The sequence below is a fragment of the Opisthocomus hoazin genome, chromosome 6 (assembly GCF_030867145.1).
Source record: "Opisthocomus hoazin isolate bOpiHoa1 chromosome 6, bOpiHoa1.hap1, whole genome shotgun sequence".
NCBI lineage: Eukaryota > Metazoa > Chordata > Aves > Opisthocomiformes > Opisthocomidae > Opisthocomus > Opisthocomus hoazin.
In genome coordinates, this window is record NC_134419.1 from 46,532,294 (window position 1) to 46,559,023 (window position 26,730).

A 26,730-nucleotide genomic window follows, 5' to 3' on the forward strand; every position below is an offset into this window, starting at 1 on the left:
GGGCAATGACTCGGGTTTTTGTAGCTGTGACCTTTAATCTCTATGCCATTTGCACCAAGAACATAATAGTACTTCCCCATTTCAGAGAGGTGCACTGGCAATGTACATCCTGAAAAAATACAGTGAATTATACCGATGAGAAGTATGATTTTTAAAGAGTCTGATTCAATTTCTCTATTGAAGTTAAGAGTGTTTCAGCTAGCCTGGTTCTAGGGCAAATGATACAGAAAAAACTTTTTTTTACCCTTCTTTGGCTGCCTTTTCAATATAATTTCCTTTGTGTTACTTGCTCTACTTATTTTTAACAGCTGCAATGTTTTAAAAGTGACTTTTTTTTTTTCTTAAAGTCTTATTGTCCATTCTTTAAGAATTGTACTACATCTTTACACAATAGCCAACCTTATTTCTTTAAGAAAAAGAAAAGGCAGATACGTATCTTAATTCAATCACATCATAGATTTCAAGGTCTTCAAACAATAATGTTCAAACCCTGATATGAAACCTTTATTATACAGTAAGTTGCATCTGTGTTGAGGAGATTATTTTAGGAAAAAAAAATCTGAAAGAAGAAAAAGAGGAGGGGAATAAGCCTCCTGGGTAAGTGTTCTGTTTGTGTTCAAGAAATACTGTGTCCTTACCCAACTCCGTATTGGGTCCCCAGTTTCGTTCTTTCTAATGCTGTGCTTTCATTTTAATTTAATTTAGTTGATTTTATTGGTTTATATTGACCTTAGTTTAATTTTAGTTAGTAGATTATATTTTGTGCATAACATAAACCATAGAGCTAGAACTTTATGCAAGGAGCGTCCAAGAGTCTGCTGGTCACAGAGCTGCATATAGTGCTGCGCTCATAAATCCACAGCATTTTAAAGACCCATGTATCCAAAAAAGACCCTTTAATGACTTGTTCTGTTTACACTTTTTGGCACAGAAGGCATCATCTTCACTGCTTGGTGCTAAAAGCCTCTGGCTGTTTGTATTTGAGGTTACTAAGGGCAGTCAAAAATCTGTTTCCTTTTTCTGCTTTGCTTACTGATGGTGTCTGTAAATACTGGGTAACTAGGTGGTTTGACTAGTGAAATTTGCTTTACTATGGTGATATAGGGCAGCAGAGGCTACTGGATTTTTATGGTCGTGTATGAGTTAGATGATTGCATTATGGGTTTTAATAAAATTACCACAACCAAGACCGGACGGCTGTATTAGATAGTGAATCCATATGGAAGATCTCACTGGTGCATTTTAGAAGTCTGGTTACAAAATCGCTACAGTTTGTCATCTTCAGACAAGGAAGAAGGGTAGAGCCCGCCAATGAGCAGCATATTTTAAAAAATGATTCTCTGTAATAGGTTGGAGTATGATGAGGTGGACACGCTATATCACTTACGGAAACAATTGAGGAAAAACTGCATTTTTTTCACCTAGCTTTAAAGTCCCATCTTTCATTTCAGGAAGAGAATGAGCTTTATTCAGTTACATATGTTGGAGTGTTAAATAGATCAAGGGAGGAATTAATGAAGGGGTAGTTTCCCCTGTTGCTATGGTAGGCTTTTGTAACTGGTTTTATATTAGGGACTGTCACCCTTCCTCTTCCTCCTCCTCCTCTTCCCGTCTGTGCCCCGTCCCACACACTTGCTGCCAGCAGCCCCCACACACCCACGGGCCAGAGCCCACAGTCACTCTCCCAATGAAGAAAAGCCTTTAACAGTTTGCTCCTAAGTTGTTGCGTGATCATTTTATGCCACAATATTGGAAAAATCATGTCAACTTGAAGAAGTCTTTCCACTGTGAAACTACAGAAACAGACTGGCAAAGAGAAAAACGTCATCTCTGCCAGCGCTGCTCAGTACATACCTTGTCTCCCGAGTCCATCAGTTTCCGGAGAAGTCTCCCATAACCATTAGCTTATTTGCTGTTAAAATATTACTTCTGGTTTGTATTTCACTACAAACTCTGTTGGGTGTAAATAATACCTGGTAACAGTAGTGATGCTGTCCAACGCATGACACATGACTGTGTCACTCGCTTATTCACAGTTAGAGCTGTGCGGAAACTTATTTCATTGTCATTTAGGGTTCCTCCCCTCCCCTCCCCAGTCTATTTTGAGACAAAATGGAATATCTCTGACTTTTTTTTTTTCTTTGAAGAACAATGCAAGAGCAGTCCTTCCTAGAATAGACAATAATCAAGTGATTAGGACATTTCTGCAATATAGAATACCTGGGTTCAAGTCTTCAATGCTTGATTTTCACACCAAAAACTGAATGTGAATCTCTTACTTCTCAGACAAACTACTCAGAGCGCAAACTATTGGTCTTTATGAGGAGTTTATTTTCGGTCTGGCTTTGAGCATGATATCCACTGAGAAACGTTCTCAATTGTGGTTCAGTGGTCTCATCTGTTGAGTCTAGGAAGCCCGTTTTCTGCTTATAGTGACATACTGCACATGTTAAATGACAAGGCATCCTGCCTGACCCTTGCTGTTCCGATTACATTTTTCTTCCCTTGTGAATAAAATCTTTCCCTAATAACAATCACAATAATAAATACAAATTTCCATTTGTTCCAGTTAAAGCCATTCTAGTTGCAGGCACAGAAGTCTGTATTTGGCTCACCTGCTGAGCAGAGGAATTATTTCTCATTGTTTACAGCGTATTTCAGGCTAGACTGTGGGACAGCCCAATGGCCTACACGATGTCGTGGCTTTCTACTGTGTATTTATTGCATAACTGGCTCTCTAACCCAGGATAAAGTGTATTGCATTCTCTTTGAAAATAAATACTTGATGAATATTTATAGATGATAGGAATATTTCTTTATGATGATCTCTGATTCCTCTCATAGAGAATAAATAAAAGATGCAATATGTACTCTTATTGGCATCTGATTGTCAGTGCAATGGCTGTAATGGTGTCATGAGAAAATAATTTGTGTCTGATTCAGTGAAATGGTGAGGTGCATCGTTCTAATTGATAGTGGTTTTGAGATTGTGAATTTGTAGCTTTTACAAGTGGAAAGATACGTGCATTGGTCTAGATACGCTGCAAAAATTAACTTTCATTTTTCATAGGTACTATTAATTCCGTCTTTCAAGTTGGATTACTTCTGTTTATGAGGCTAGAATCAGTTTATAGCTTTATATTAATTCATTTTTTGGGCACAGCACTATTAAGACATTTCTGTTAAATGTCACAACTCACTTTTGGCCTAGGATATGCTTATTTTCCTCATGTACAGTACAACAGCTTTGTCTTCTGTCATAATCTGTTACTGAGGTTCCAAATGCCATTTTCAAAATTTCCATTTCAGAGGAAGTCATATATCTTATAGTTGCCAAATTCTAGACTTCATGCAGATACTCTATTTTCTGCATGCTTCTTCACATGGTCAAAGGCAATGTGATCACCACACTTAAGGAAGAAAAAGACTACAGAATCACAGAATGTTCGGGATTGGCAGGGACCTCTGTGGGTCATCCAGTTCAGCCCCCCTGCCAAAGCAGGGTCACCTACAGCAGGCTGCAGAGGACGTTGTCCAGGCGGGTCTTGAATATCTCCAGAGAAGGAGACTCCACAACCTCCCTGGGCAGCCTGTTCCAGGGCTCCGTCACCCTCAGAGGGAAGAAGTTCTTCCTCATGTTCAGACGGAACTTCCTGTGCCTCAGTTTGTGCCCATTGCCCTTTGTCCTGTTGCTGGGCACCACTGAAAAGAGTTTGGCCCCATCCCCCTGACACTCACACTCAAGATATTTATAGGCATTTAAGGTCCCCTCGCAGCCTTCTCTTCTTCAGGCTGAACAAGCCCAGCTCCCTCAGCCTCTCCTCGTAGGAGAGATGTTCCAGTCCCCTCATCATCCTCGTAGCCCTCCGCTGGACTCTCTCCAATAGCTCTTCATCTTTCTTGAACTGGGGAGCCCAGAACTGGACACAGTACTCCAGATGAAGCCTCACTAGGGCAGAGTAGAGGGGAAGGAGAACCTCCCTCGACCTACTGGCCACACTCTTCCTAATGCACTCCAGGATCCCATTGGCCTTCTTGGCAGCCAGGGCACACTGCTGGCTCATGGTTAACCTGTCATCCACTAGGACACCCAGGTCCCTCTCCGCAGAGCTGCTCTCCAGCAGGTCCACCCCAAGCCTGTACTGATGCATGGGGTTGTTCCTCCCCAGGTGAAGGACCCTGCATTTGCCCTTGTTGAACCTCATCAGGTTCCTCTCTGCCCAACTTTCCAGCCTGTCCAGGTCACGCTGAATGGCAGCACAGCCTTCTGGTGTATCTACCACACCTCCCAGTTTGGTGTCATCAGCAAACTTGCTGAGGGTACATTCTAACTCTTCATCCGGGTCGTTGATGAAGAAGTTAAACAAGACTGGGCCCAGTACTGACCCCTGGGGGCCACCACTAGTTACCGGCCTCCAGCTAGACTCAGCGCCGCTGACGACAACCCTCTGAGTTCTGCCATTCAGCCAGTTCTCAATCCACCTCACCGACCACTCATCCAGCCCACACTTCCTGAGCTTCCCTAGGAGGATGTTATGGGAGACTGTGTCTCATTATATGGAGACTTCTTCCGTTTTTCTGACTAGTGGACAAATGGATAATTTTAACTTAATATTCTGCATTTAAAAAAAAAATGGAACTTTTTTTGCCTTGACTGATAATCTCTTACCACTGCCATAGGATCTGAATTCAGTTTTTTCCCAGTCAGTCATTTTATAGACAAGTACCAGTAAGAAGCTGATTTTCAAAGTAGCACTCAGTAACCTTCACAGAGAAATGCCAGGAGAGGCTTTGAAATAATATCTACATATATATTTATATATATTTTCATCTTCTGACTGTGTATTTTTACTGCTTTTTTTTGGGTCTGATGGCAACTCTTTCAATTCACGTATTTGCTCACAAATGTCATAGAATCATAGAATCATAGAAAGTTTTGGGTCGGAAGGGACCCCTAGAGGTCATCTAGTCCAACCCCCCCGCAGTGAGCAGGGACACCACTAACTAGATCAGGTTGCTCAGAGCCCTGTCCAACCTGGTCTTGAATGTTCCAGGGATGGGGCCTCCACTGCCTCTCTGGGCAACCCATTCCAGTGTTTCACCACCCTCATTGTAAAGAATTTCTTCCTTATATCTAGCCGAAACCTACCCTGTTTTAGTTTAAAACCATTACCCCTCGTCCTGTCACTGCTGTCTCTATTAAAAAGATTGTCCCCATCTTTCCTATAGGCTCCCTTTAAGTACTGAAAGGCTGCAATCAGGTCTCCCCGCAGCCTTCTCTTTTCCTGGCTGAACAAGCCCAACTCTCTCAGCCTGTCCTCATAGGAGAGGTGCTCCAGCCCTCGAATCATTTTTGTAGCCCTCCTTTGGACCCGCTCCAACAGTTCCATGTCCTTCTTGTGCTGAGGGCTCCAGAGCTGAACGCAGGACTCCAGGTGGGGTCTCACCAGAGCAGAATAGAGGGGCAGAATCACCTCCCTCGACCTGCTGGCCACGCTTCTCTTGATGCAGCCCAGGACACGGTTGGCTCCCTGGGCTGCCAGTGCACATTGCCGGTTCATGTCCAGCCTTTCGTCTATCAGTACCCCCAAGTCCCTCTCAGCAGAGCTGCTCTCGATCCTTTCATCCCCCAGCCTGTATTGATACCGGGGATTACCCCGACCCAGGTGTAGGACCTTGCACTTGGCCTTGTTGAACCTCATGAGGTTCACACAGGCCCACCTCTCCAGCTTGTCCAGGTCCCTCTGGATGGCATCCTGTCCTTCTGGTGTATCAGCCATACCACTCAGCTTGGTGTCATCTGCAAACTTGCTGAGGGCACACTCGATGTCGCTGTCCATGTCATTGATAAATATATTAAACAGCACCGGTCCCAGTATGGACCCCTGAGGGATTCCACTCGTCACTGGTCCCCATCCGGACATTGAGCCGTTGACCACTACCCTTTGGCTGTGACCATCCAACCAATTCCTTATCCGCCGAACAGTCCACCCATCAAATCAATGGCTCTCCAATTTGGAGAGAAGGATGTTGTGGGGGACCGTGTCAAAGGCTTTACAAAAATCCAGACAGATGACGTCCATTGGTTTTCCCTTGTCCACTCTTGTTGTTACACCATCATAGAAAGCCACTAGGTTGGTGAGGCAGGACTTGCCCTTGGTGAAGCCATGCTGGCTGTCTCGAATCACGTCCCTGGCCTCCGTGTGCCTTAGCATATCTTCTAGGAGGATCTGTTCCATGATCTTCCCAGGCACAGAGGTGAGGCTGACAGGTCAGTAGTTCCCAGGGTCTTCCTTTCTACCCTTTTTGAAAAGGGGCACAATGTTTCCCTTTTTCCAGTCACTGGGGACTTCCCCTGACTGCCATGACTTCTCAAATATCATGGAGAGTGGCTTGGCAACTAGATCAGCCAGTTCCCTCAGGACTCTGGGATGCATCTCATCAGGTCCCATGGACTTCTGTACTTTTAGGTTCCTCAGGAGGTCCCGAACCTGGTCTTCACTTACAGCTGGAGAGATTTTACCCTCCTGGTCTCCTTCATGCCATCCATCATTTCGGGAGGGGTGAGGAGAGAGATTGCCAGTGAAGAGTGAGGCAAAAAAGTTGTTGAGTACCTCAGCTTTCTCCTCATCTGCTGTTACCAGTTTGCCGATCTCGCTCATGAGCGGGGGTACGCTTTCTTTGACCATCTTTTTCTGGCTGACATATCTGTAGAAGCCCTTCTTGTTATTTTTTGCATCCCTTGCCAAGTTCAGCTCCAGCTGTGCCTTGGCCTTCCTGACCCCATCCCTACACAACTGGGCAGCTTCCCTATACTCTTCCCAGGAAGCCAGTCCCTGCTTCCACTGCCTGTGCAGTTCCCTCTTCTTCCTTAGTTTGACCAGCATCTCTTGCCTCAGCCATGCTGGTCTTTTCCCTTCTCTGCCCGACTTCTTACACTTGGGGATCAAGAGCTGTTGCGCTCTGTGGAATTCATCCTTAAAGACCTGCCAGCTCTGTTCTGTTCCCCTGTTCCTGAGGACCGTTTCCCAGGGAATCCTTCTGACTATCTCCTTGAAGAGCTGGAAATTTGCCCTCCTAAAATTTAGGGTCCTGACTATGCTCTTCGTTATTCCCATTTCCCTCAGTAGCATTAGTTCCACCAGTGCGTGGTCACCGCAGCCCAGGCTACCTCCGATCTTGACATCCCCAATGAGCTCACTCGCACTGGTGACCACCAGGTCTAGTATCGCATCCCCTTGGATAGGGGTGCTTATTACCTGGCTTAAGAAGTTGTCCTCAATGCATTCTAGGAACCTTCTGGATTGCCTACAGCTTGCCGTGTTGCTTTTCCAGCAGATGTCGGGGTGGTTGAAGTCCCCCAGTAGGACAAGAGCCTGCGAGTGCAAAGCCTCCTGGAGTTGGAGGAAGAACGCTTCGTCTATCAGCTCCTCTTGATCTGGCGGCCTGTAGTAGACACCAACCACTAGGTTCCCTTTGTTGCCTCTCTCTCCGATTCTTACCCATAAGCTTTCGACCTGCTCGTGGTTATTCTTCAGGGACAGCTCTTCACTCTGTAGTGTTTTCTTGATGTAAAGGGCAACACCCCCGCCCCTCCTTCCTCGTCTGTCCCTTCTGAACAGCCTGTAGCCATCAAGAGCTACATTCCAGTCGTGGGATTCATCCCACCAAGTTTCCGTGATGGCAATCAGGTCGTAGCTTTCCAGCAGGACGATTGCTTCCAACTCCTCCTGTTTGTTTCCCATGCTGCGTGCGTTTGTATAGAGGCATTTCATCTGAGCTGTCAGCCTCTTTACCTTCATAGCAGAGCACCCCTTTTTTCCCTTGAGGTGTTTCATGGGTATTTTCTTGTTGGCACCTGATACCTCAGGCGCCTCCAGCTCACTTCCGCAAGACTTCCACATTGCTTTCTAATGGGCTTTCTAATTCCTGAATCAAGACTGGAAAACATTAATTTATTAACCCAAAAGCATTTTAAAAGGCAACTTCTGGAGGAAGCGTGAGTAGAACCATTGCGAAGGAGCAGATAACTTCTCTTCTTGACATTATCACATAATTCAAGCTGCAGTTGTCACTCCTAATGAAGGTGGGGATGCTGATTTGAGCATATTGTTTGTACGATGTGCAAGAGCTTTGGGAGATAGAGTCCCGGTTGCTATCATTTATAATTAAAGTGTCCATCACTTTTCTCTGAAAAACTACTTGGCGAATAAATAATTAAAGGCCTGATTCTGATACACTTAGTTGAAATGAGAGAGACACGCTTCTGAGAACACTTCTAATGCAGTAAATGGATTTTATTCAAAGTAAGGTTTCAAGATAAATAATAGTATTAGAATCTCAGTCAAAGCAAGTTCATGTTTGTGAAGGCAGGAGGATATTCTGGGCTGTGTGCTTTAAAATCTAATTCTACAGACATCTAAGATTGTTCACTTGCAAACAATGCCTGACATTGTCCATCATGCCTACATGTGTTATCTTTGAAGCACAGTAGAAACTAGTCTAAAAATTAATGGCTAGATAAGCGTTCCCTGCTTATTCAAACAGCCAAAGTTAAACAAGCTGTTCATCTGATGGCTTGTACAGTACAGAAGCTTTACAAAGCTTTGTGTTACCTAATGAGTTTATTTTATACAAATTTGTCTATTTTATAGAGGATTTTTCTGTCATTGTTTCACTGAAGTGATATTTAAAAGAAGGGTTATGCTTAAGTGATGTTTCTTTTCATAGTTTCGAAAATGATTGAAAAGGGTTGAGGGGTATTTTTTGAAATACAAATGATTTCACGTGTTTCTATTGTGTTTCAGTAATAACCTTGCTTCTATAATAGCTGAAATAACGGTAAATATTCAAGTTCCTTGCAGCGTTGGCAGGGAGAATTTCAGTTGATTTTGCTACCTTGAAATTAACCTTTTACTATCGCATGCGTATGTTTGTCATTTATCCCCTTTTTCTCAGGTGCAAAGAGGGCTACCAAGGAGTCCGCTGTGACCAATTTTTGCCGAAAACCGACTCAATCTTGTCAGATCCAAGTATGTCAAATGTTTTTCTTATATTTTTAATCTATGCTGGAGGGTATTCTTGCCATGCGAGATGATCCTTTGGCTGTTGCCCGAAAGCATACTGTGGACCACTGCGGTTGTGTGCGGAGAACGGTGTTGCTTCTGTTGTTAGGATAAAAACACATCCTCCAGGCTCTGTTCCTATAAACCATTTTCTGCTGCAGCAGCGCAGGCCATCAGAGTATGATGATTCCTTATGATTTGGAATAATACGGTCCCTGCTGAAAGCCAAAATGTTCAAGTGTCTCTGCTTTTGACCCAAAAACAAATCAAATTACATATCGTAAAAGGAAACCATGTATAGGCTACAAAGTGGTTCCTTCGAAAGAAAATAAATTCATCTTGTCTGGAACTGCAGAGATGATAATCTCCTTGGAAATGTGTGATGTCACTTTGCACAAAACTCAGATTTTTTTCACTTTTACATGTGAAGTTGCTCTGTATTTGCAGAGTAAAGGCGTATTTTCAGGTAGTAAAGTGGAGACAGAGCAACTTTCTGTTACACTGCTTAGTATATGCCAGAACACCGTTCTCCTATTCTGCTGTTGCCCTTTTTAAATTCTGTTGACTCACAAAACTAGGTCAAAAATATTAGCCAAGATGAATTTCTGGAAGTGAATCCATTTACTAATTAATGTTGATCATCCTAAAATTTTAAATGAGCTGGTATACAGCAAAGGGTCAGATCCAATCTCTTGTTTTTGTTCTTATACCTGAAAACTGGAATGTATGAAGTCTTCTGGTTTTGGGTGCTCTTTAAAATTTGTTTTCGGTTTTTTTGTGTTTCTTGAAGAATAATGCTTGTTATTCTAGTCTCTTTTTGTGTGCTTTCTGTTGATTTTCTTGTGCTTTTCCATGTGAAAGCCTGTTGCAAAAGACACATGTTGTTTTGTAGTTGTGTATGTTCTATAGCTCCCATTACAATTTGCTTTGTATTTGCTTTAGCTTTTCCTTTTGCTTGACCTTTAACGGTGAAGTGCAGAGCCTGGAATGGATAGGCAGATTTTACCTCTGGCGAGTTGTACATGCACATGTCAACATTAAAGTTGTGTATATGTGAATAAAAAGGTGCTTTGCCTCCTTAAAGTGAGAGAAAGGAAAAATCATTTAACAATAGGACAGGGCGGTACCTGTCTGATTTGGCTTTAACCGGGGCTCTAGCTTTACTCTTTAAAGAGCAGAGGTGAAATACATATAGGGACAATACAAAGTTCCAGGAGAGACTCCCAGATTAAGCTGCATCTAACAAGACCAAAAACCCTATGGTGTTTATATACTGCAGACAGTTTTGTTGTGGTTTCTCTGCAGCATTGTGTTGGTTGCAGAGACTTGTTTCTCTTTGCTTGGGAGATGCTTACTAACCCTGGCTGGCTTCTGACTGCATTGTTTCCGTAAAATTATTCAACCACCTCATCCTGCTCAGTAAGCTAAGGTTCTGCTGAAATTTCCTTTTTACATCTTTTGATTACAAATGCAATTTTATTGTGGCTTGCTTTCAAAATTTTATTGTTTAGAGTATGTAAGAGCAGGGGACCTTGGCTTGATGTTGATGTAAATCCGCTGGACATACCTATGGCCCAAGAAGGGCCCCTCTTCCAGTATAAATAGAGAAGGTTAACGTGAGTTAGGTACTTTCCCAATCAGTTTTGAAATTTAAGTAGTATTTAACCCTCATCTGTATTCAGAAGAGGAAAAGCTTCTGTTGAGCTGCGTTTCTGTGTGTTGGCATAGTGTGATATATCTCTGCGTGTGTACATGCATATGCACTTGTTCTAAGCATGCCTCACCTGAAAGGGAGATATTAGAAACTTTCTGCTGCAACTGGACAACATGAACATTTTGCTCAGGAATTAAATCAGTAGTCTATTTACTTTCCCCTGGAGAGGCAAAAATGAATATTGCGCTGATAATTAGCACTCGGTAGAAATGCTTGCTATTTGTGTAACCTGAGGTGTGTAAAAAGTATTGATGTGGTAGTCAAACGCAATATGATCATCTCCAAAGGCTCTGGTGTTGCTTTGTGAAAACTTCGTTTTGTGGTCGAATGTGTGTTTGGATTAGGAAGAGAACTGCTGAAGGACACTAAAGGGTAAATTTGGAGGTGGCTTCAGAAAGAAGCGGTTTTTTAAAATGTAAGGCTTAATTTCCAGAATTTGAACAGTGAGAGGAGTGTTTTTGTGTCTGGACTGCACGTAGCCAACGCTGACTGGTGTCAGTCAAGCTTTATAAAGAAGTCCAGCTCATTCGAGTTTTGTGAGATTGCTTAGGGTTCTTAGTAGTAAATGGCTATGGATCTGCTACTGATGCATCTGATAATAGTATTTAGCTTATTTGAAGTTTGCATACATGAAATGCTAAAGCAATATATTTCTAATCTTACCTTGCCTGTGATAGTGCAGGTTACATTTTCAGAACGCTCGTCTTTAAATGGGAAGTGAATCTGGACCACAGTCACTTGGAAAATAGCAACAATATTGTTTAAAATTGTTAGTTATTTACATGTGCAACAGGTGGGGTTTGGTTTTTTGTTTTTTCAAATAACCTTCTAAACCAAACCAAGCTTGTTCAGCATGGCTATTATCTGAGGTTGCGCAGTGACAAATAATGTAATATGGCTCTGCAATATTTTTAACAGTAGTAGGCCAAAGCCAGCTTCTTACCTCATTTGAGGTGTATGCTAGGCAGGTCTTGACTTTACATCACAGATATTAATACAAATTATGTAATACTTAATACAGATTAATTCATGCTAAACCATGTACATGTAGTTTAATTAAACTGAGTGGTAAAGATATTTAAGATTCTGGTTTTGGGAAGCCTCTTGAAACCACCTGCTGGAGTTTTAGAGTTCCTGGATTGGCATCCATGGCTTCTTGCAGTCAGATCTGCCACCTTCTACCTTCCTTCAGCTTGAAGTTAGGATCAAATTCATAAGACAGCAGATGTAAGACACATAGCAATGTCAAAACACCCCAAACTCAGGCCCTTCTACTTGACCTTCAAGCATCACAGATATTAACAGCTTCCACTTCCCTTAGTTTCTCCACTCTTAACCAGGTTTTCTGGATATAAGTGAAAGATGCTTAAAAAAAAATAGCCAAGAAAAAGCCCCAACCCAAATGCAAGTAGTTTGAGAAGTTTATTAATCTGAGAATATGGGAGAAACCTTCCTAAACCATGGGAGCCACAAGGAACCTGACAAAATTAATAACATCCTCAATAAGGGAAGAGGCTGCACGCTGCAGATGATGTAACCCATGCTCACAGTCCCTATCAAGAGGAGGGAATCTGTCAGCTCTGCTAATACTGTGCAGGACAAGTCCTTGAACTCTGTCTTAGTCATCGTCGTCTTCATCGATGGAGGAAGTAGTAATGGGACGATGAGAAAAGAAATAACAGTCACGTGCTGGAAGGAAAGGATAGGAATATATTTGAAACATTGCTTTAGTTTTCTCCATCTGGGCTAATTTCTCTATAAATACAGTTCATGGCAATGGTAAAGCACTTAGATTTTCAACATTATAAATACAACTAATATAAATTTATGTACAAGTAATTTTTCAGGTATGTGTAGTGCTGTGTGTATCTATAGGATTGGGAACTTGTATATAACAGAAATTGTACAAATGTACTCATGTACTATCCTTTATAGTGTTCTGGAGTAGACCTGCTTGGCCCAGCGAGTCTTAAAAGGTAAGTTGTATGTAGGCCGTGGATATTTCTGTTGATCAATTTTTATACTGAGGCAAAATATATCCATTAAAACTTCAACTGTTGTGAGCAGATATTGCAAAATGCCATTAAGAATGAGTTTGTCACATCACCCTTTTTTTGCCAAATTATGTTGCACTCCACCTTCAACTACTTTGTTCTTAACTTAGCATTGAAAGCTACTTTCTTATGTGGAAAGTGTGTTTCAGTTTTATGATGTTTTATGATATTTGTCATATTAACATTCAAGTTGTCCCATTTGACCTCAGAATCTTAGAATCATAGAATGGTTTGGGTTGGAAGGGACCTTAAAGATCATCTGGTTCCAACCCCCCTGCCATGGGCACGGACACCTTCCACCATTCCAGATTGCTCAGAGCTCCATCCAACCTGGCCTTGAACACTGCCAGGGAGAGGTCATCCACAGCATCTCTGGGCAAGATGTTCCAGTGCCTCACCACCCTCATGGTGAAGAATTTCTTCCTAATATCTAATCTAAATCTGCCCTCTTTTAGTTTACAGCCATTCCCCCTTGTCCTGTCACTACACAACCCTTGTGAACAGTCCTCTCCATCCTTCCTGTAGGCCCCTTCAGGTACTGGAAGGCTGCTGTAAGGTCACCCCGGAGCCTTCTCTTCTCCAGGCTGAACAGCCCCAGCTCCCTCAGCCTGTCCTCAGAGGAGAGGTACTCCAGCCCTCAGATCATCTTTGTGGCCCTCCTCTGGACCTGCTCCAACACATCCATGTCCCCCTTATGTTGGGGGCTCCAGAGATGAACGCAGTACTCCAGGTGGGGTCTCATGAGAGCGGAGTAAAGGGGCAGAATCACCTCCCTCGACCTGCTGGCCACGCTTCTCTTGATGCAGCCCAGGATACGGTTGGCTTTCTGGGCTGCCAGCGCACATTGCCAGCTCATACTGAGCTTCTCGTCCACCAGTACCCCCAAGTCCTTCACCTCAGGGCTGCTCTCGAGCCACTCTCTGCCCAGCCTGTACTTGTGTTTGGGATTGCCCCGACCCACATGCAGGACCTTGCACTTGGCCTTGTTGAACTTCATGAGGTTCACACAGGCCCACCTCTCCAGCCTGTCAAGGTCCCTCTGAATGGCATCCCTTCCCTCCAGCGTGTCAACCACACCACACAGCTTGGTATCATCGGCAAACTTGCTGAGGGTGCACTCAGTCCCACTTCAGTGGGATTTAAGTCACTTAAAAAGCTTAAGTGAAGAAGGGTTTCTTATCAAATATTGGGAATGTTATCTGATCCTTTTTCAAAATACCAACATTATTTTCTAAAAGAAGAAAAATAGGATGGAAAGCTTATAGGTTATTAGGCCCTGCTCCTGCTGTTGCTGTCATCCCCATCATGTATTTCCTTCCATAAGCTGATCATATTTCATTTGTAAACCACGTACAATCAGTGTGAACTAGCCACTAGAAACAGGTTTTGTTTATCATCCATTCTCTGAGGGTTTCAAGACTCTTCAGTTTCCACCCAAAATTTACGCACAGCCCAAATTTGTCAGTCATGTTCTTTTTTGAAATGCGCACCTTGTTCCAGCATTGATTTTTTTTTTTTTTTTTTCTCGTCTCAGTTTCCACCATGTTTCACTTAGGTCTTTTAACCTGGCTTTTTCAAATGTCAGAAGTCTTGTTGCTCTAGAGTTAGCAGTAGCCTGTTGTCATTAATACTTTAACCTGTGACAGCATGGCACACATCGTGTTTCTTTTTGAATCTCATCAAAGGCAAACCTACAAGTGTCATGTCTGGAATCTGCAGTTACTTATTCTTAGATTACGTGTTTAAGTAGCAAAGGATCAAAAGCCCTCTCCTGAAAGACTGGAACGGTGAATAAGTAAAACAACTCCAGATAGTTCAAAAAGAAAAATACTGTTTTTCCAGAAACATATCTGAAGTCTCAAGACCCACACTCACCTCCTCAAAAACCAAACCAAAACAAAAACCAAATAAAAACATTGGGCTTTGTGATTTTCTTTTTTTTTTATTTATTTTATTTTCATTTTCTGGATAATTTAGGTTGAAAGAGAAGTCTGGACTTCTCTGGAGAACTCGGGAGGTTCAGCCTCCTGCTTTAAGCGGAGCTGGGCTTTGAGGTTTCTGCTAACTGCATTGGGCACCACAAAGGTAGTCTGTAAAGGAATTGTTATCAAACAGGAAAAAGCGCATCACAGTTGTGAACTATTTATAGAGTATATTTTCAAATAATTTGAATAAATTAAATAAACGAAACTTCCAAGTCTCTTACTGAATGATTGATTTTCTAGAACCTAGAATCTAGGTTTTTTTGTCAACTTTCTGAATTTGTCAACATCCCTTTTGAATTTGTTTTTTCCTCCTTTTTTAATCTCTAGAAGGCATGGGAGAAAGTAAGATTTTTCTATTGGAAAGACGTTGAAGGTTGGATGTAGGCAGGGACAGTTGTGAGTGGAAGAGAAATTAGGGAAGATAGGAGGACTGACTAGCCAGAAGTGGATATCTGAGTTTTGTGGAGGGCAAGTCCTTCTAAAACAGATTTAACATGGGGCTTGTTTAACCCCAGATAGACCTTTTAGTATCTGGATGTAAATCTGTATTTGTGGCTTGACTTTGGGTTTGTGGTTTTTTTGTGTGTTGTTTTTTTTTTTTTTTTTTTGGGGGGGGGGGGAGGTTTTTAAGCCCTTCTGCAATAATGATGTCATGTGTTTAAGACTGTTTTGTATTCAAAAGAAACTTATGGAGGGAGTGGCTGCAGACCAAGTTTCTTTTGTAGTAATTGTTATTTTATGCTGTTTTATCAATCTAATTGCAAAGAAGAGTGCTGCCTCCACTGTGTGTTCACAGAAGGAAGATTATTAATATTACTCTAGGATATTAAGGTTTTACAAAGTTGAAATAATCAAAATCTGATATTTGATTGCCTTGTGAAATTAGATTTTAAGAGCTGTGTGGTGGCAACGGTCAAGTGATGTCCCTGAAAATGACAAGTCAGTATAAGATCTGTTGGCATCCATCAAGTGGCTATGACATTTCTGTTAACTACTGTTTCTTTGTAAGAATATATAAACAGAGTTCCTCCAGTTTAGATGCATCACAAATCAACATAAATTAGTGTTGGTGCATTAAAGATTAGATGGAAGGAACTGCCGTAATAAAAATGGCAATAAAGGAGGAAAGCAACAATCACTTCGAAAGTTTGAATGGATTTATCTGTAGAGGAGAAAAGGAGCATCACATGAGACACAGGGTGGGGAATATGAAACATCAGCAAGGTAAAATAAGAAAGAAAAGATACCCTTGGGGAAAGGAGGGACATGTTTTCCCTCCTCTTTGATCACATGTGGGTAGAGACCTCAGGATACAGAATGTAAAAGATGATGTCTTTTTAAATGTGAGTTGTGCTGAAGCTAGAAATTTTACTTTGTGTGAATAGTATGAATCTTCTTGATTTGGTTTTGGGTTGTTTGTTGGTGGTGGTTGTTTTGTGTTTTTTTTCTTTAAAATAGGAACTTGGGCTTTATTCTGCAGAACTGGAATGGAATGCTCAAAACCAGAAGTGCAACATTAATAAAGCGTTAACGAATGGTTTGTCAGTGATAAATGGAAGTGTGAATGTGTTGTTGTCAGAACATGCTGGAAAATTGAAGCCCAAGAGAGATAAACTGAAATCACAAATTTGCGACTAATGCAGTGGGCAAAGAAAATCACACTCTAAATCGCTATCAGTTTTGATAATATAATTGTTTCTTAGAATCTTTAAAACAAGATTTAATTGCATAGGAAGCAACTGGAAGTAATATTTGTTTCCATGGGCCAGGTAGCTGTACAGGATGTGCAGTATAGATGTTCTTCGGTGATTTGTTTTTTTTTCCTGTCAGTACTGCAGAATAGATTTTAAAAATCAAGAGTATTGGTGCTCTTCATGTTTCTAATGTAGAGGAGCGGAATATTTTAAATTAATTCAAGGATTCTAAGTTTGTGTTGATCTTCTCAAGTAAAAACAACAACAAAAAAATCCGCTACTGAGAGCTGTTTCCAAACTGCATTAAATTGAATTGCTTTCATTTCTTTTGTGTGCAATCACAGAGCTTGTTTTCTCCACCTTAAATGAATTCCCAACCCTTTTAGAAAGCAGAGAGTTTACACAACACACGTAGCATCATGTCCCGTCGTCCGAGTCCCCCTGCCCCCCCCAGCTTTCTTTCTGGAAAGCTTGAAGGGACGTTTGCAACTGATTCCCATTTCATATTTCAGTTTTAAATGAATTGTCAGCCTTACCAAATGCATATGTATCTGTATTTAGTACTAGCTAAAATCATATTTAAATAAGAAGTCATACAGGTTTCTCTGGAAAAGTAGAAAAATTCAATCTGAATTTGACCAAAATCCATGTATTAGTTTTAAAGGAACATCAGTTCTTCATTCTTCTCTGTCCCTCTCTTCTCCTGGCAGACAAGAATGTATTGGCATCTGGTTACTCAACATTTTATTTTCAAAACTTTTCATTTGAAGTATTGAAGTATATCTAGTTTTGCCATGACTTTTGGGCCAGAGGTGTGGTCGTCTATAATTCAATTTGTGAAGACTGAATCTCTGTAGAAATTCATAGAGAGAAGTTGGAATCAGGTAGATGCAATATATTTGACAGCAGGGAAAAAAACTCAAACAAACTTCAAAACCATTTGTTTCCTACTCCTCCTTTAAAAGCTGCATGTTTTATATGTGGAAAGATAATAACAAAATTGAAAATTCCTTTCATTTGACTTCAGTATAAATCCCAAGGAAGACAGAAAATGGAGATATCTAGCAATGCAAATCCCAGTCAGCCAAAAGATTTATTCAGTCTATCTTCCTATAATTCGTAGATGCTGAAATCAAGATGGAAATTACAGCCACCCCATGCAGAGGAGTTTGAAGGCCGCCTTTCCAAACTACCATTCATTGGTGAAATGTGGGGCTTGCTTATAGTTAAAGAATTTCTAGGTCTTTGTGTAGGGATTTTTGCAGGTGTATTTTAAGGACAGTTACCATATGATGGGAGAAACACTCGTCTCCGGCTTGTTACACAACAGCCGCAGCAGATGGCTGTGCAGAGAGGTTAGAGGCTTACGTAAGGGCTGGAGCCGCGAACGCGCTCTCCCGCTGGCGAGCCTGCTCTGCCGCGAGCGCAGCGCTCATCTCCGTGCCCGAATGAGAGGCGGTGCAGCGCTTTTGCTAAACAGGCACCTTCGGGAGTGTTGAGCCTCTGAAACATCAACCTCTCCCATCCGCTCCTCTTACAAACACGTTGTGATTTCCTAAATCTGCTGTGTCTGGAAAACCGTAAGTATAAATATAGCTTGAAGTATATGTTCTGTGACGCTCTGGAAGTGTCGAATTTAGCCTGTTGGTCTGAGTAACTAACTTTTCTGACTTGCGTACTCTTCATGCTGACAATATGTTACTGTAGGTGTCAATCTCCCACGGTCTTTCGAAAGGACTTCTCTGATTTTGCCTGGATGGACAAGGTGCAATCAATTGTTTGACTTATCCGATCACATTTGCAGGCCTTATAAGAGGAAAACCCAGCAGCGCAGCAGCCATAGTTCTTCAGGCTCAGGGAGAAAAGTATAAGCAAAGATGGGTAATCGTGAGATGACTTGTAGGAAAATTGCACAAACATGACAGTGATTTAGCTGAAAAGCATTCATTTCATCGAGATCTGTCTTTCTAAATTAGCTACTCAGTTGTCCAAATAGCATTTCGCTTTAGCGGTAGTGTTTCGCTTTGTCTCAATGATGTAGTTACACTTTTGATGTTAAATGCCTCAGGATTGGTGGAGATGGAATGGTATAGGTTTCATAAAGTTGTCATAGCCTTTTGGAGGAGCTAGTAAGAACACTGGGAGAAAAGAGATGGACTTCTCTTATTGGCAACTAATCTCATGCCTTTGAATGTATCTGTCTTTATTAAATCTAAGTCTGAACTGAGTGTTTTGCCTTCTCTTATGAGTGGTTCTGTGTTAAAATGATTCTAGTAAAAAATGCAGCAGTGCACATGCAGATAAATCACGAAGTTCTGAGGTGCCTGATGTTCTGATCTGTCCTGTCTGCAGTACAGTTATATGTCTGTAAGTAATAAACAGCAGGAAGGCAAATTCTGCACTGATTCTTACAGGCACGAAGATTGAGAACAGTCCAACATGCGCTTATCTTCACAGTAAAAATGCTAAGGGGCCGATACATGACAGCTGAAGTTTTCTTTGAAAGGATTTCTGCTCAATGTCCTGATCATCTTCCCAAAACTTTGCAAGAGCCTCCATGCTCTTAACTGATCTTCACTCTTTGCATTAAGTCCATATTCCACTACAAGATTGCTTATTAAGACAATTATTGTTGTTAGACTTTTCACTTCACGTGGGGCTTCTACCAGTGTCGATTCAGCTCATTTGAACAATCTCTGCTGAAGGAAAACCTGGAACAAGTGTATCGTTCAATACTAATGGAGTAAGTGCTCTGTGGCGTTATGAATACCAGATGCTTAGGGGGTAACGTGTGTATGTAGGTGCCTTTCTGGGATAATGGCAGTCTTATGGAAAACATTAGGGGTCAGCATTACTATGAGTTTGATTACCTCATCAAGGTAATAATTTTCTTCTAAGAAAGACCCTGAAGGCATTTTCAGGCTCATTTCTCAGGCCTTCCATAACAATCGTATTTGGCAACAGGGAACAGCCATTTCTCGTTAAAAATTTGCTGCGCAAACCCAGCAATTTAGGAGACTAATCCCTGGATCATAAAGGTCAAATGCTAAAATCTTGGTCTCGCTGAAACTGCTAAATGTTTTATTAATGAATCCTTCGAGGTTATGTTGTCCTATCATTACTTTTATTCTATATATGACTACTATTTTGCTAGAGATTTTTGTAATGACAATTGGAGGGTTGAAACTGCCGACCATGAGGATGAGTATTCATTTTCTTCAGCGATAAATTCGATCGTGGAAATGATTTCTCAGAAGATGAACCGGATCAATGTTGTCCCAGGAGCAAACCAAAGAACAGATTGTAACAGGCAGTTCTTGATGAGGTTGTTTGTATTGGGTGTACTTGATTCTCTTCCAACCTTTTCGGAGAGCACCCAGCTCCCACGGCTCCTGGCTCTTGGCTCTCGCTGCAAGTACCAGCTTGCTGTAGAGAAGTCCAATTGTTTGCTGCCATCATCAGTCGCAGGTTAAGAAGGGGCCTGGAAAACAAAAAGTTTCTCTTGTTGCTTCTGTGCACAGCCTGAGGAGCAGGTTTGACAAGCTAGCTCTGAATGGCCCTGTGAAGAAACCACCGAATGACTGAATGTAATAGCCAACCTCTGCCTGGCACTGCCCATTTGATTTTTGCAAGTAGTTCTGCTCTTTGACCTTGTTTCCACCTTCACCAGCCATTTTAGCATCTCAGCTGGGTTATCATCATCAAAAGGAAAAGATTTGAGCATACTACATATTCTGCTGTTTAAGATATCAGTTCTCTCTTTCTTGGCCCTCTTGCCTTAATTTTCTGCTCTCTGGTTTCTTCTTTTTTTCTCTCTCTCTCTTGCTTTCTATTCTGACATATCTACTTTATTTTGTTCCCCATGTGAGGTGTTTTTCCTCTTCAGCATCTGAATTACATTTCTGGTAGCGACTCTTCACATTCTGCTAATCTCTGCTACCACTCAACATTTGCCACGTGCTTTTGCTGTGATTTCTTCCCACCTTGCCACTGCCTGTGGCCTTCACTCCATCTCCAAAACCAAGGTTTGACTCCTTGTTCCTTGTGACCTGGTTCCCATGTTCCACATGAATGCCTGGATCACAAACTGCTTTTCATGCGCTGTCTGATCTGTCTCATTTAGGCTTCCCTTTCTTCCTTATATTTTTACTTTTGCCCCATAATACAATAAAAACATAATTTGCAGTTTAATTTAGCATCCAAAATGTTCTTTACATGTTTACAGTGAACAGATGTCCACATTCCATTTTGTTTCCCAAGGAACTGGCTCCAATTATCTCTGAAGATAAAGGTTAATACCTGATGCTTATCAGGAGAAAATATCTACTGTGTGGGCTGTTTGTGAAAGGCAGTGTCTAAATTTAACCTGGTTTGTTGTTGGTTTGGGTGAGTTTTTTTAATAAAACTGACTTTTTCTTGAACAAAGTTTGCATTTTCAGCACTGAAGCTTTTTATGTACCTCCACAGTACTTTTACTGCGAAAGCTTTTTCAGGTTCAGAAGAAAACAGTTCTGATCCGATACAGGAAAAGAGGCCTGTCCATAACAGGTGAAACAGGTTCAAGTCCTTGTTCTGCTTGACCTGATTTTCCTCTCTTCCAGATGAATGCCTAGATCACACCACAGAAAAGAGAATGGGTCAATGTCTTTTCTTGTTTCTTTTCTGGAAGAGGAAGACTAAGCTTTTTCTGCTGTTTCCCAGCTATCTGTAGTGATGAACTGGTACAGCTGAAGTCTCTGGTGTAGTAAACGTGTATTTTTACAGTATTGCTCTACCCTAGAGAGAACACAAGACAGTATTTTGCCTTAATGCTGATCTATATTATAGAAGGTGCTGGAGTTCACAAACAGTATGATATTGACTTAGGTCTTGATGATGCAAACTGTATACTGATGCATATCATTTCTTAGGAGAACTACTCGTATAAAAGATACTAAGCACATTTGAAACTTCTGACTGAATTATTTGCATTAATTTGTGGTTTAACTCACAAACCTACAGTTCTTTTGCTAGGGAGATGATCTGCTGTATTTTAATTCTCTGGATTTAATGAGTCGTTCTGAAAAGACTTTTTCTATGAAGCTGAGCAGCTCAAATGTAGGAGCCTGGCTCCTGCTGCTGGAGGAGCTCCCCCCGAGTGCCTCTGTCTGCAGTTGGCAGGCAAGTCGGTACATTGACGGCCGGGAGAGTGTAATTTTGAAGGAACTTGTGGGTCTGTGGAGATTAACAGTTGTAATTATAAATATGTATACATATCTTAATATATATAAAAAAGATAATTTTCTTACTGTAATGGCTGTCAGTATTCCAGTCTGGTTTAGTCGTCTTTGAAAGTTTCAGTCTCATATTAATGCTTATTAATTTTCTGTCTTTATCCTCCAAGTTTTAAGCAACCCTTTTGGTTAGGTTTTGTTCAGCGTTCAGTAAACATTCAAAGGCTTAAATGTTCTAAAAGGCTTAAAATGCTTTTTTCCTCTATCTTTACACTTACAGAGAAAAGATGACTTGTTTCAGAAGAAAGCTGTGAAACTTGCTTAAGCCATATATGGAGATGTCTGAACAACTCGAAGTAAAACAACAACTTACTAATGCAGTACTACTGTTCTCAGAAAATTATTATTCATTTTCTAGACATTGGAAAGATCATCACTAAAGGAATAAATCAGATAAACTGATTCAATCTGGTATGATAGTAGCGAATGTCTCGATCCACTGGAAAATGGGAATATTTGGCTGCTGATGTATTTAAGGCAAAGCCAGTCAATATAAATTCATAATTTCTTTTTGAGGCCAGAACAGACTATTAGAATAATGATGAATTGTGCATATTACAGATCAAAGATTATATCCAATTCTGTAATATTCTTTTAAATTTTGCTGCAACATCTAAAAACAGATGGTAGGGAAAATCAGTTTTTAGTTTAGGTTATGCCTGTGGAACCAGTTACTGCCAGTTACGGTGTAGATTTACAGTGCCATTAGCTATTCTGTGATAACTGCCTGCTTCTGTGATAAAACCAAGCCGGTGTCCTGCAGCTGCACTGAGGGAGGTCTCCCACCATGACTTTAACATGGCGATACTCAGTAACTTGTTTGATTCGGCAAATGACAATGTTCTTATAGCTCTGTGGCAGAAGGGACTAACTGAAGCTGCTTTCGGAGTTGGGTACCACGTGGAGTGGGGATGGCTGGCTGAATGGGCTCTGTGAGACAACACTCTGCCCCTATGGCTCTTTACATGATGGTCACAGGGTTTTGGACCAAGCTTTCCCTTTCTGCTTGCCTGCTGCTGTTGCAATCTGTACATAAGCTGCAGCTCTGACAGATTAATGCATCTGGTTTGTCTGAAGTAGGATAGATTTAAGCTTATCAGGTAGGAGCATTCAGGAGACTAGCAGTTACTTTAAAAGGAAGAATGTAAATCCCTGCATGTAAGGAGAGGCTGAGGGTTATTTCTGAAAATAAAAATCTGTTCTGTAAAATGTATCAAATCTGTAAGGTCATTCCTTGTGTCACAGAACCATCAAAAAAGGGTAAGACTGCTATAAGATAAATTCTGTCCTTGCCCATCTCCAATATACTTTACAGCCTGGATGCAGTAGTGCAAAACTGACTTTTGCCTGTGACCAAGCGCCTGTGGTGAAACTGCATGGTACAAACCATGGCAGCTCTTCTGAGGTGTCCTGATACATCTGGTTGCTCAGTCTATTCTCCGTTGAAACTAAACAATGACATGACTGTTATTAAATAGACAACAAGGATGATGTGTCAGACAGCAAGCTGGTAAATGGAAAAAAGCAAATATTTGCTGGAAGACCATCATTTTTTGACGTGGTACATGTTTCCACTGAGGGAAAATAAGCAAAATTCATGGGTCAGACCTCGTATCAATCTCACCAATTTTTACTTTCTTATAGCTGTTGACTTTGCAGTCGTCAGTAATTCTAATCTGGATGCATGTTGAGTTGAGCATAGCAGGGCTTTGTACAGTAATAGAGTTTTATAACCTGTACATTTGTATTCAGATTTCATTCCATAAAGACAAAAGAAAATGCCACATGAGAAAAAGCAAAACAATTAGCTGACAATATCTGTCATGGTGTGTGATCAAGGAGGAGGACTTTCAAAATTTGGACTTGGTTATGTAGAAGCCAATATTTGCTACCCAACTTGTTTTTGTAGAAAACTCTTTTCCTACTCTTTATTTGGAAAGTACTATGGCATATTCACAGCATTGTATAGCTGCCACTTCTGTGACTAAGGGACAGTGCTACTACGTGGGTTTTTAAGTAGAAGGATAACAAGTTGGGCCACTTCAGATCATGAGAAGGACACTTTGTTAAGACATCAGCAACTGTAATAGTTGTTGCTAAGTATGGACGTGCATCTGGTTGGGGAGATCATGACCCATTTCAGTTTGATCTTGTTTGATGAGCTCTCTGTGCCTTTGAAGGTACATTCAGAATAACCCATTTCTTCCTCAGGACTTCCTCTTTCCTCAACCCTGCATCAGTCAGGAACCTCGCAGCAGAAGATGTGAAAGCAGCGTAATTTCTACATGGGTTTTCATACCACCCTGCAGATGTCTGAATTAAGACAACCTTAAGTTCCCTACGTAGTTAATGGGGGAGATGTACTCTCTTACTCCACCAGAGGCCAATTAGAATATGGCAAATTAGGCAGAAGTGAAATTTAGAAGTTATAAGGTGACATATAGAGGATATGAGCTCTTCTGATTACTTAAGACGCTTCAATATGATAGTCTGAGGAAGACTCAAAGTCATAGCTGCTCTCTATCTGACTGCTTCTTAATAGAGGGAAATTATTCAGTGACTGCTAGGGCAGATCTATACTTAGAGCAAGGATGTTGACCCTGCTGGGTCAGCAAAACAAATCCAGTGATGCTTAGCTGAACTCAGTGAGTTGGCAGCATCATGAAGCTGACCTCCAGAATTCAGCGCATATAAAGATGAAAATATCTTTCTTTTTTCTTTCTTTTTTTCCTGTTAACAAAGTTACCTAAGAAAGAAAAGGAAAAAAAATATATATATATGTGTTATACATGTAGTCCTGGGGTAGTTTGAACTAGACCTTGCTTAGATTTCAACTTAGGGTACTTTACAGAATCACAAAATGATAGGGGTTGGAAGGGACCTCTGGAGATCATCTAGTCCACCCCTCCTGCTAAACCAAGGTCATCTAGAGCAGGCTGTTCAGGACCTTGTCCAGGTGGGTTTTGAATATCTCCAGAGAAGGAGACTCCACAACCCCTCTGGCCAGCCTATTCCAGTGCTGTCACCCTCCAAGTAAAGAAGTTCTTGCTCATGTTCAGACGGAACTTCTTATGCTTCAGTTTGTGCCCATTGCCCTTTGTCGTGTTGATGGGCACCACTAAAAAGAGTCTGGCCCCATCCTATTGACACCCACCCTCAAGATATTTATAAGCATTTATAAGATCTCCTCACAGCCTGCACTTCTTCAGGCTAAACAAGCCCAGCTCCCTCAGCCTCTCCTCGTAGGACAGATTGTCCTGTCCCCTCATCATCCTCGTAGCCCTCCGCTGGACTCTCTCCAATAGCTCTTCATCTTTCTTGAACTGGGGAGCCCAGACCTGGACACAGTACTCCAGATGAAGCCTCACCAGGGCAGAGTAGAGGGGAAGGAGAACCTCCCTCGACCTGCTGGCCACACTCTTCTTTGATGGACCCCAGGATGCCATTGGCTTTCTTGGCAGCCAGGGCACACTGCTGGCTCATGGTTAACCTGTTGCCCACCAGGACACCCAGGTCCCTCTCCGCAGAGCTGCTCTCCAGCAGGTCCACCCCAAGCCTGTACTGGTGCATGAGGTTGTTCCTCCCCAGGTGCAGGACCCTGCACTTGTCCTTGTTGAACCTCATCAGGTTCCTCTCTGCCCAACTCTCCAGCCTGTCCAGGTCACGCTGAATGGCAGCACAGCCATCTGGTGTATCAGCCACTCCTCCCAGTTTGGTGTCATCAGCAAACTTGCTGAGGGTACACTCTAACTCTTCATCCAGGTCGTTGATGAAGAAGTTAAACAAGACTGGGCCCAGTACTGACCCCTGGGGGCCACCACTAGTTACCAGCCTCCAACTAGACTCAGCGCCGCTGATGACAACCCTCTGAGTTCTGCCATTCAGCCAGTTCTCAATCCACCTCACTGTCCACTCATCCAGCCCACACTTCCTGAGCTTACCTATGAGGATGTTACGGGAGACCGTGTCGAAAGCCTTGCTGAAGTCTAGGCAGACAACATCCACGGCTCTCCCCTCATCTACCCAGCCAGTCATGCCATCGTAGAAGGCTATCAGATTGGTCAAGCATGATTCCCCCTTGGTGAATCCATGCTGACTACTCCTGATAACCTTCTTTTCTTCCAGTTGCTTGATGATGACCTCCAGAATGAGGTGCTCCATCACCTTTCCCGGGATGGAGATGAGGCTGACTGGCCTGTAGTTCCCTGGGTCCTCCATCTTGCCCCTTTTGAAGATTGGAGTGACATTGGCTTTTCTCCAGTCCTCAGGCACTTCTTCAGTTCTCCAGGACCTCTCAAAGATGATGGAGAGTGGCTCAGCAATGACATCTACCAGCTCCTTCAGCACCTTTATGTGTCTCTCGGCTGTGAATGGAGTAATGCAACTTTTGAAATTAAAGACTTTTTCTAAAACTTGGCACAGTTTTAATAGTTAACCACTTCCATTCTTGTATTGCATATAATATCCAGATCTTTCTATGCTACCCTGCACAGAACTGTCAAGATGGGGCAATGTGGGTGAGATTTAAAAGAAAAATAAAAAATCCAATGGCCGATTTTCTTGGGGTGGTTATGATGTGTACTGTGGAATCAGTTTTTGCACAAGTGGAGAGACTTGCTGAAATGAAATCCAAATGAGCCTTTGCTTGCCCAGAATAAGACCTGGAGAGTCTGCTGTACGTTTTAACTTCCCAGATGCGTTTGTCCTGAAAATGAGAATTACTTAAACTTAAAGTGAGAATGAGATTTACTAAAATGAGAATGAGACTTACTTAAGCCTTAAAATGATAATTACTCAAGCTTAGAGTGGTCAACGGTTATAAAAAGAGGATTGATCTTCTGTTCCAGTCCTGACCCTGCATCAAGTGGTTTGGAACAACTGGGCTACAAAGTTTTTCCCATCTTGACCTTTGAAATGTAAATGTTCCTCTTAACATCTAGTGTGT

General features: G+C 41.8%; 1 protein-coding gene across 3 annotated transcripts in view; it reads left to right on the forward strand.

The window, feature by feature from the left end:
* The window catches only part of NRG3 (neuregulin 3), a 435,046-nt gene that overhangs the window by 302,167 nt on the left and 106,149 nt on the right, over nucleotides 1-26,730 (forward strand). For all 3 annotated transcript variants that reach the window (XM_075422987.1, XM_075422986.1, XM_075422988.1), the window contains exon 3: nucleotides 8,959-9,032. In XM_075422987.1, the coding sequence (XP_075279102.1) occupies nucleotides 8,959-9,032 (74 nt within the window). The remainder of the gene's footprint in view (nucleotides 1-8,958; nucleotides 9,033-26,730) is intronic.